We start from the raw sequence: 11,428 nt of genomic DNA on the forward strand, positions 1-11,428 counted from the left end.
GTTCATTGTTGTTTAACTAGCTAACATTAGTGTGTACAACACCTGTTGAATATGGCCGGTGTCAGTAAACGTCTGCAAAAAAGTGTAATGAAATTGTTGCAAGCAGAGCTGGTTAGGCTGTTTTCATGTTATCCATAGGTAAACAAATAATCGGGCAGAGCGTGAAGTGTGCGCTCAGAGAGCGAAACGAGATGGGTGGGGCTAAAGCTTAAGAGGGTGTGAACGAATCTGAATGGGTGTAGATAAAGAAGAGCTCACTAGATACCAAAACATTCAAAGGCCGTTTTCTCAAAAGTGAGTTTACAAGTTGATCAAGTTTCAAAGCAGAATTACTTTCCCATTGTTCCTCAAATGCAGTGTATGATATATAATTTTGTAGCTCTGTCTCTACTTTAATCCAATGTAAAAAACACAATTTCAAATTTTGCTACATAAGACCGAATCCAAGTGGTGAGTCACATTTAGAAAATTGTACCGAAAGGTCCATCAACTTCCATCACAGATGTCGTGATTTWAAAAAAATACGATATGACTTTACGCGCATAAAAACTGTGGATGGAATCGTGAGATAGTATGTGCAGCTAAAGAGAATCATGATAAGTGATTTAAAGTTCCCCCTCACAAACATTGCGCAGGGGATTTTGGTCAGGCCTCGAATTTTCTAATTTGTTCAAAGCAACCATTTGACAGAATTTAGACCATGTTGAATTGAAGTCAACCTCAATGGAGAGTACTGTTGCATGGTAGGCCTATACCAAAACTATATTAGAACATGAAAAATGGTTCGGTACTAGAATTTGTGTTACTTTCGATACTTCTGTCATATGTTTCTCACTGATCAAGCCTGTCGATCAGCGCAGCTGACCCCTTATTTTAGTGCACCGCGCCTGCTCCACGTAACATTGTGCAGGCTAGCAATGATTAAATCCCCACTCATGACGCACAGAAATTAACACACTTCAATTATTCGACAGAAAATGAAATGTTGAAAATGTTGAAGAACACTTTACAATGGAAGAAGATACCGGTAGCGTCCAGCTTTGTAGGCTAACTTTCCTTGCTAGCTGACAGCTAACGCTAACATAAATTCACTACCCAGGTACTCTGTGATAATATGCAAACCATAACACTAAATATCCTGATTTCAAAGCTGATTGCCACCAAAAGCTTAATTCATTCACTTATAGAGAGTAATCATAATGTCGTCTTTCTGTAGGCACTAACTCCGCCATGGTTCGTTGGACAAATCCTAAAATGAATGGAGTTTTTGTAGCGTTTTTGGATAAACGCAGAAAATAAGGACTGAGTTAAACACAGGCTTAGGAGATCTTATATATTTTATTGAGATAATCTTCATCACCTAACGTCACTTTTTGTGAATTTTGAAGCATTTATGAAAAAATATAAAAGCTTCATAATTCATAAAGGTCATGTTTACTGATTGATATTGTCTGTGTCGACCTCAGACCTATTTTCGGCGTTTGTCGCAAAACCCTATTCTTTTCCCATTCATTTTCGAATTAGAGGTAACTAATTTCCGAGGTTTATGACTACAAGCTGGCGAGCACTATTCAGTCTCTCTCACACATCTCTCCCAAAGATTATCTATTGCCTCAGCAAACTAACTGCCTCGTGAATGATGTATTTACTGGTTAAAAAAGACAGTGCACATTTTTATAGAAGAAGCTACTTCTATGCAAATGTTGTTGACCAGTACAATCAAATAAGTCCCAAATYGAATCTGTAGCCCCATGACATCAGCCAAAACAAGCTCAATAACTCAATGCATGCACACACTCCTATTGAATATGCATTCACCTGTATTGTGGATAGGCTTAGGCTATATCTTTACCCAGTTTATTAATAGAGATTTACTTTATTAATAGAGATTTACTTTAAGTATTACCATTATGTCGTTAGACTGATTAAAGTCAAGTCAAATTGATTGTATAATTCATTAATGCATACATGGCTGTCTCAGATGTAAAAAAATTAAAAAAATAAATGCAACTGTAATGATATTGCCCAACAATTGAACAGAGCAGTAGCTGAATTTATCTGTCTGGATCAATTGCCATTCTGTGACTTTTGCTATTAAATATGCCTTKTTTTTTTGCAGTYGTATCGTTTTGGTATCGAGAATTGTGATACTAAACCTGGTATCGAAGTCAAAATTCTGCTATTGTGACAACAGTAATGGAGAGTTTTTTTTCTGTCAAATGAAGGACATGGGAGCTGCACTTCCCAGAACAGGGTGTTGAATGTATGATGARGTATGATCATCTTAATTGAGTCAATGCAGTGATACTTCGATCTCCTTAAACCCTCCAACCAGAACAAAAAAAAAGGCCAAAAATCTAATCCGTCAGACGTTTTTTTTTCATTCCCAGTCTCCCTTAGGAAAAGTCCAGTCAGCTTTCAAAAGAAGCTTAAGGGCAGGCATCAGAATAGACCACCAAAAACACCATTACAGCTTTAATCTCCAAAATGCTGTGATGACAAAGACTGGGGATAACTGGGGTCTGAGACATTCACCAGGGCAATGAACACGAACAATTGCAGAGCATCTCTCCCTGTCCCAAATACCCAGCAGACAGGAGCATGATGCATGCTGGGAGCAGAAACACACCGACACTGTCCTCCGATGCAGAGCTTCAAGTGTAACTCCACAAGGCTTTTGTTGCCTTGCGTGTTACAATAGGCCCATGGCCCGTGTTGCTGTGAGCATGAAGAGGGATGAAATGCTCCTTTAAGTCCAGTTCAGAATACATCTGTCTGAGCGGGCACCTCTCGGGGCCAAATAAACAATAAGAGCACAGGGCCTTGGAAACACTGCAGACATTTAGTACTGTACGGTAAAAGGGTCATTGGATGGATTGTTCAAGGCAGTGGGCCTATGTTTAACATGTCTGTTGGGCTTATAACAAGAACAAACTTGCTTATTCATTCGTAATCCCGAGAAAAACTGGCAGATGGGTAACATGCTGACAAAATCCTTACAGGTGCAGTTCTGAATAAATAAATAAAGGGGAGAAATAATACGGAAGCTGCTGATTTTGAGGAAAACCAAATTAAAAATCCATACCGTTGCAAAATCACTTGACACATTCTGTCAGGTATTGATTCACCATGCATAATCTAAAACTTCAGAAAGCTAAGGGAACAATAAGTGGCTGCATGCTGCAAATAGATTTTGTTGAGGCCACGCATAAAAAACATACAATTCTCTCACAGGTGCTGAGATAAGCAACTTCTCTCACTGTCACCTAACCTGTAATAAAACTAAGATATAAGACTGCAAGTGCTGCACTGAGTGGTCAGCAACTTCCCCTCTTAGAAGAGTCTTATTGGTATTGAATAGCAGAGGGGGGGGGGGGGGGGGGGTCTTTCTCTCTGTATTGCCTCACACACTAGACAAGACCATTGTCTACCATGGCCTATGTTTTAATGAGGGGACATAGTAGTTTATGGCACCAAGTTGCCTTTTTTAAAAGAAGTGGTTAAACCAGACCAGGATGTAGACAATGGACAAAGCATGCAGTAACTAACCATACTCTAGGGGAAAATTGCGTGCATAAAAAACCTGAGGCTGAGATGTAGTGAAGGATATCCCATTAGGCCTTGGAGAAACTGAGAAAAGAACTCACTCTCCTGTGCCAAATTCACAAACATATCAAAGTCAAAACATACAAATGTACTGGAAATGCAAGTGCTATGATGAATTGTTTGTCAGAACAACCAATAAGAGTAAGGTTAGGCCAGTTATTTCTAGTGCTGACTCACCATATGAAAGCATCAATAGTGTTCTTCTCATTAGGGGTCCATTTTGAATACACCTCACCCAGTAACAGCTGTTCATCTCCTGCAGTGTCTACCTTTTGGTTAATGGCCATCTCTCCCGAGAGTCATTCACACTTGATTCTCAGATAGGTGGGCAACTAAATGAGTTTGCTTCTCTGTAATTACTTAGGCAACCACAGTGATTTTACAAAGCAAACACTAAAGGGTAACTGCAGATGAATGTCGTTTAAAAAGAATCCATTTATTCCATGCATGTAATGAAGGAAACCGTGTTGCTTACCTGCAACAACGGCTGTTATTTCACGTTATCGCCCACGGACGTCACAACCAAATTAATGTGTGGTATTTGGCTAACCTCACATGATCTGTAGCCCGCAAAAGTTTTGAAAATGGTTTGTTTTATATACGAAAAATTATCGCGTAAACCTTTATATGCTGTGGTTTATTGTCCCAGATCATGTGAGAGCGTCACTAGCCATTCCCGAAGAGAGAGCCATTAACAGGGAGATGCAGTGACACATCTGCACAGAGACCATATTGAGCATTCAAGGTGGCATAGTCCAACAGCCAGGAGTCATCAGGTCACAATTAATCAGGACAGGGGCTCCTGTCGAATGATAGCACAGCTTAGTAACTCACCCTTCACCGGTTGTCCCATTTGCGCTGCGGCCAGATGCAAGCAACAGAAAATAAATCATAAGTGGATTAGCACACCGATTTGTATATTTCCATCGCAGAGCAGCATTGCTTTATGAAATTGACATTGTACATTTATGTAAAGTGATCTTCCAGTTCATTTCCATAATACCGCCAGCATAATCACATCATTTACGAATCAATCTCGAAAATGTGTAATTTGCCTTTTGTCATTGTGTGTTTTTGATTACTCTAATGTAATTAATCCATGGTTAAGACTTTCTGATGAATTCATCTGCAATTATATAGACAGCTGTATTTTCTATTTCCAACCCCCAACCAGTGGTGAATTAATCTGATGATGCAGGTTACACTCAAACAGATATGTGAGAACATGTGTGTGTGTGTGTGTGCGCTTTGAAGAGCAAAGACTTATGGAGGCCCTTAGTTAATCAGCAAATAAAAAAAGAGACTAAGGCCAAAAGGTTATAGAGGCAGAGGCTAAAGTAACAATTATGGGCTACATATCTGACTACATACAGTGGGGTCTGAAATTATTGACACCCTTGATAAAGGTGAGCAATAATGACTTTAAAATAAATAATTCAAAAGCTGAACTATATTGTATGCTGATTTTAGACACACCCTTTGTGTTTTAATAAAATCAATTATATGTAGGCTACTGAGCTTGTCTGATGCTTTAAGCACACTGTGATTAAATAATTAAGACACACAAATGACTCAAGAGGGAGCCAGAGATCAAGAAAACTTTTCCATTAAAAAAAAACCTGTTCCTGAACCTCCTCCTCCCGCCGCTATGCCTTCGTAGATTCTGCCATTACGCTCCCSAAGTTGTCAGTAATAGGCTACACTAGTGGCCGGCAACTTTTTTCATTTGGAGTGCCAAATGGAAAAAGACCAGGTAGCCTAGTCCTACTTATATGCGTAATCAGGTGCACGTCCTTACTCAACATTGACAGGAGCGCTCCAAAGAAAACACAATGAATAAATTGASAACTCGTAAATGGAATGAAATAAACCAAAACTTGTTTCTCACAAGTGTAGCATAGGTTGTGCGCTATGCAAACAATGTTTCCACTCCTACAATCACAACAGTAAGACTGTAATAATAATATATTAACAGAAATTACCGTAACCAAACAAACATTGTAGATTAGAAATGATGGGAAATAACAGTAAATGTACTACTGGTGATACTGGTGTGCCACCCCCACGGCCTCCGCAATGGATTAGTCCACTGAGACAGGCGTCAATCAAGACATGTGCCATACATTTTTTTTTTGTTGCCACAGCTCGACTAAAAAATATATCAACCAAACAATCTAAATGGGATCAGCCCTAGCAGAGAGACAAGCTTGATGTAGTCATTACATGCTAGGAGTATGGGACCAAATACTAAACTTTTGACTACTTTATTTATAAGAATCTTTAGGGGTGTAAATAATTCTGACCCCTACCTTTTTGTGAAAATAATGTATTACTTGTTAAACAAAATCTCTTTCTCTGAGCAATTGTATTAGTATCAAATTATATAATTTCCCAATTTTTTGGACCATGCAATATAGCTCAGTATTTGAATTACTTATTTTATCCAGTCATTATTGCTCATCTTTATCAAGGGTGTCAATCATTTCGGACCCCACTATATCTGAACACATCAGATTCTCAATAAGAATTCCAAAAATGGGGAAATTGCTTCAAAAGAGATCATATGGATTGCAATACAAATATAAAAGATACATTAAACATCAATCTTAAATGATTGGGAATGAATAAATGGAATGAACATCTATTTACATGACAAACAGCATTTATCAGGTTTCTTTAGAATTAACATTTTGAATGGTTTATAGAAAACAGGACCCCCCCCTGCTGTTTTGCAAGTCCCCTGGGACACAGTATGAGATGTATTGGATTTCATTTACACAACAGAAAAAGCTAATAATATGTTTTACTATTCCACATAGTCTAGTAGAGTCTAAACATTAGGTTACAAAAATATATAAGCCGTTTAAATMAGTGATTTAGCCATTAAAWTTMTTTTTYTTTTTTMTWTTTTTTWWATCTTTATGAAGAACTACAGTTTTGTCAATTTAGATGAAAATGTTGCAACTGAAGGTGAAACACATTGGACCCTCAAGAGTTGAGACATACTAAAAAAGTATATATTTTTTTACCCTGAGAGTAACTTTGTGACGCTTTATTGTATGGTTCCAAGATCTGCTTGTTTACTTAAAGGTCACTGCGAAAGTTCAAAAGGGCAAAAGCTTTAATCTGTAATCACAATGTTGKATTGTATTCATTCATGTTTCTAAACAAACTGACTTTTACCTTTGGTTCCATGTAATAAGGAAGAATTAGGCTTTCATAGATTATATACCGGTAGTTGAGTCATTGTAGCCTATTCGTATAAGGACCAGTCTTTCTCGTGTCCAAAAAGTTGTTAATTAGGCCTACTGTACAACCATATCATGCCATATTTAAGGTAACAGTTAGAGACAGCAGGCTCCTACTTTCAGTCTCACCATTAGTCAGCCTATTCTTGGCGTAAAGTTCCTAAATGGCAAGTTGGTGTTAATTCAATGACTTCAGGTTTGCACAACATCTTCATTGGGCTACAGTATGCAACATAATGCGAAATTACAACAATCTATTTACTGCTATATTTGCCTGTTATGATCAAATTGTCCATTTCAATGTTGTGATCATGCAGAAATCATGGATCCGATAACTTTTTTCAAATTGGCGACATAGTCTATGGGTGCATGCAGCGACGTCAGGACAGACTCAAATACTTTCGTTCTAGGTGGCAACATTTTGGGACGTAACCGTATATTCTGAATGGTAACTTGCTCGCTATACCTACAGAAAAGCCACGGGAGAAATCGGACCCGATTTTGGAGCAATGATTCGGAACAATCTCACAAACATTAGGCTATCAGACTTGGAAAAGACATAGGCTAATTCTGCTTTTGTATCAAGTTTTTCCGGAACAACGAAATGCAACAGTCCACACCTTCATTTAAATTACTCCAACTAAAAACATTCACCACCAACTTTCCTCTACGCTCGGCTCGTACAGTCTCTCTCACAGAAAGGTTTAAAGATCCTTACCTGTCGTGAATTGAGCCCCGACGCTTAGAATTGAAGAGTAGAGTAGTATGAAGCGAAGTCTAAATGTATCCATGTTTGTTTATAGAGTTGTTCAAGTTTTAAAGCAGTTTGAGACGCTTATTATTCCTGTGGATTCACGGGCTCCATTCTCACCCCTTCACTCTTGCGGATACTTTGTTTCTCCGTGAGTGGAGTGAAAGTCCATGACGTCAGCATTGTCACCTATTCAAACGGCTCCTCTCGGAGAGATTTGGCTGCTCGGCAGGCTCTGAGACCGACAGCAGGCTCCCCCTAATGTTGGCAAAGTGCTACAGCTGCTTCGTTTTCATGCGTCTTTTTCTATCCAAACGGAACAGAAAGTGTATCCAGTTGAATTTGTGTTGCATTAAATTGTTGATTAACTTGAATCGGATGAATATGTATAGACGAGATCCATGAAATGCATTAATTAAAAAATTGCATAGCTTTTGAGACCCATTCACAATGACAGTGCCACTTATCACTATAATTCATAGAAAGTGGTACACTGGTGCCACTATACTCACCCGGTTTACCGGAGGGAGGGATTATAGATGTCTCATGAAAAGGAAAGGTAATTCTTCACAGTTGCAAAGTGAGCTGTTTGGTGATTGGACAGGGTAGGCTACTTGTAATAACTCAGTAGAAGCCTTCTGCAGACACTATAGGGACTTGAATTGAACTGGAAATATGAGTTGTAGATTAATTAGGTATCACATCTTGAAATCCATGGTTACTGTAGCATAACAATCAATCAACAGTAGCAATTTGCTGTACTTTCCCATTAATTCATAGGAAGTACTGATCTCCATGTATTGGTCCCTTTAGGCAGACTTGAGTGTGACTGCTGGCAATTTGCTGCCTCCATGCCATCTTGGGTGTCAAGTCAGTCTGATCAATGACACGATAGAGAGATGTAAGAAGAGAGGAAACGTAACATGATTGTATTTGTTGTGGGCTTGTAATTACACACCATAGTACGCGAGTCTGTAAGTCTGTCAGACGAAAGGCTTATCATACTTGACCCTCAGCTCTTCCCCAATGAGACGCACTGACTCTTCGGTGAGGGATTGCGAAGCAGGCCTGGCTGCCATGTAAACAGCTGAAATCAAAGGCTGCTTTTACATCTCCCTGCAAAGGGAGGGTGGGCTGCCTTTGGAAGGTGCCAAATTCAAGTGTCAACACTTACCAAATAACCCCAATGTGCTCTCTCTGAAACACACTTGACATTTTTGTCATTTAGAAAATGCTCTTATTCAGAGCAACTAGGGTTAATTGCCTTGCTCAAGGGCGCATCGGCAGATTTCTGACTTAGTCGTCTCAGGGATTCAAACCAGCAACCTTTCGGTTACTGGCCCAACGCTCTTAACCGCTAGGTTACCTGCCTACACACAGAGGAAACATGACTGGAAGGTGATAGAAGACTGACGAATCAAGACAAGGTTTGAAATGGAGAGAGCGGGGGAAAGAAAGAGAAAAGCCAAGTAGACAACAAAGTGAATGTGTTAAAGGTGCTCACGGCCAACAGGCCAGGCCTCGGGATACGTGAAATAGAAGGGAAAGAAACATAAACACACTCTTCAAACATCCCTTTTGATAACCAGGACTAGATATATAGCGTTCCAGAGGGCTGTAGCTTGGCCTGGCTCATTAAAAAAAGCTATTTTCCTTGCTAGGAAAATACATGGTGGTCATGAATCTAATTAATTCACAGCTAGTCAGCAAGCACATTTAGGATCACGTTTGACTTTTCAATCAGATTTTTTGAACATGAAATCAATAGTACTACATTGGTATTAAGGTTACAGGTACTTCATATGTACAGTAGCCTCAAGACTAGCTAAATAACAGCAAATATTGGCAGGCTTTTTTTTCCTGTGAAGATATTCATGAGATTTTGATAGTTACTTCTTTGTTTGACATCACATGGTGCACTTCAATGGGCTTGTTTCATTTCCCAGACTGAGATGCAGGCTCATGGCTATGTGAACCATTGTTTTCAAGCATGATGTGTAAACAATGCATGACTGGATGAGCACACCAGACCACACCCTTTAGAATGACACAATATTTAATACACAACACAATACAGTGTTATATCATTTCCCCCCTGAAATACCACAAGGCATTTCAACACATCATCAGTGAGTTGAATATATACCAGTTGTATTTTATTTATGATAATTCGGAGACTGCTTTGGTGAGACTCTAGAGACTCTGTTTTTTGATTGCTTCAGTCACAATATTGTTTTCTGGTTATATAAAGGGAATTTTACTTTACTCCAAATGATCATAAATGAAATACAATAATGGGGTATAGACAAGCAAACAAAAATACTCCCAGCTCACATTACTCAGCAGCAATAAAAGTGTTGGTGAAGAAAAGACATGTCAATGCCAACCAGTTTTTAACCTTCAGTCTTAGAATCATGTTCATTTCCTTTTGTTTTGTTTGTTTGAACTCTAAAATAATCTTGTTGTCTTTTTATCTCGGTTTTGGTGAAATTCTGATGCTCTCACACTCAAGCCTTATGATAAGGGAACAGATAACACATCACAGACAAACACACACACAACACACACACACACACACACACACACACACACACACACACACAACACACACACACACACACACACACACACACACACACACACACACTTTACAATGAATGTATGAACATGCACATACACATGACAACTGGCCTTAACAGGTTTACACATGTACACATGCCTAGTGATGATTACATACTCCCTACGTTCCACAGTGACTGACTTGTGTGTTCAGAAAACCAATGAGAGGTGAAAGCAGGTGAAACATGTGATCTGTGTGATTTAAATGAGGTTTCTGTTAAACACATCTACCCTGGAACATACTGTATATCTACACTATCATGTTTGGAGACATTTCAACGCGCACCAATGTGTCACGGAAATACGTTACAAATTTGTCACAGATATAATACACTGTATGTTTTCACAGCAACACAGTGTCAAGTTTTGAGGCAACAAAGGTACAATAGTCAAAGTACCAAGACGTTTGTCTTAACAGCATACTGTTGTTGGTGCTGTTTAATTTCTAAGGATTTCTACACTTAAGTCTTACCAAGTGTTTATAGTGCATTTGATCATCCAGGGGAATGGAGAAAACATCCAGCCTGCTGTGATGGATGGCTCAGAGTTCTGTGTGTCTCATACCACCTGAAATATTGGAGGTGTAGTAAAGGCCCTTGCTATTGGCGGTGTGGTGCGCACAGCCGTGACCACAGCCAGGAGACATGGCGGCGAACCTGGACCAGGAACAGAGATATATCCCCCACAACCGAGCCATGAAGAGAATAACACAGGCCCAGAAACTGGGAATCAACCACTGTGGGAGTGTGAGAGGAGAGGATATGACATACTGGAAGGTTGCCAAGTGCTACTGCAAAAACCAAGCACTCTCAACCAAATCAGTAGCTGGTTACTACAGATAAGTAGAAGTCGATTGTCTTAGAATGCATTTTTTCTGAGTGTTACTCAGTGCTATTAAGTGAGTAATTAGTTAGAATTATTATGATTTAATTAAATAAGTTATCAATGGTTATTATCAATTATTACTGTTCAATTCAGCCAAATATTTTTATGAGGCCTCTCTCCTTTACTCTCTAGCGCTGTAGTTTGAGTGGACTTGACCTCACGTCCTCAATGGCAGGTCTCCTGAAAATACTTCATCCACCTCTCGGTCTCGTAATGAAAACCAAGCCACTGTTCTATCATCAATCACACTTGATCCAAGTCTCTGAGAACCCCCAGGAGAAGACCTGACAGGTAGACATAGGAGTAATAAAGAAGACAA

The 11,428-nt window shown here is 39.2% G+C and overlaps 1 protein-coding gene across 16 annotated transcripts in view; it reads right to left on the bottom strand.

The window, feature by feature from the left end:
* LOC111973477 (receptor-type tyrosine-protein phosphatase kappa) overlaps positions 1–7,774 on the bottom strand; it is a 163,195-nt gene extending 155,421 nt beyond the window's left edge. For 9 of the 16 annotated variants that reach the window (XM_070446495.1, XM_024000858.2, XM_024000857.2 and 6 more), the window contains exon 1: positions 7,573–7,773. In XM_070446495.1, coding sequence (XP_070302596.1) covers positions 7,573–7,645 — 73 coding nt within the window. In that variant the 5' untranslated portion in view covers positions 7,646–7,773. Of the gene's footprint in view, positions 1–7,572 lie in introns of all 16 variants that reach the window. The other 7 variants (XM_024000851.2, XM_070446492.1, XM_024000850.2 and 4 more) reach the window with 2 other exon arrangements.
* Positions 7,775–11,428: the final 3,654 nt, after the last annotated feature.

Source organism: Salvelinus sp. IW2-2015, linkage group LG14, assembly GCF_002910315.2.
Source record: "Salvelinus sp. IW2-2015 linkage group LG14, ASM291031v2, whole genome shotgun sequence".
Taxonomy (NCBI): Eukaryota; Metazoa; Chordata; class Actinopteri; order Salmoniformes; family Salmonidae; genus Salvelinus; species Salvelinus sp. IW2-2015.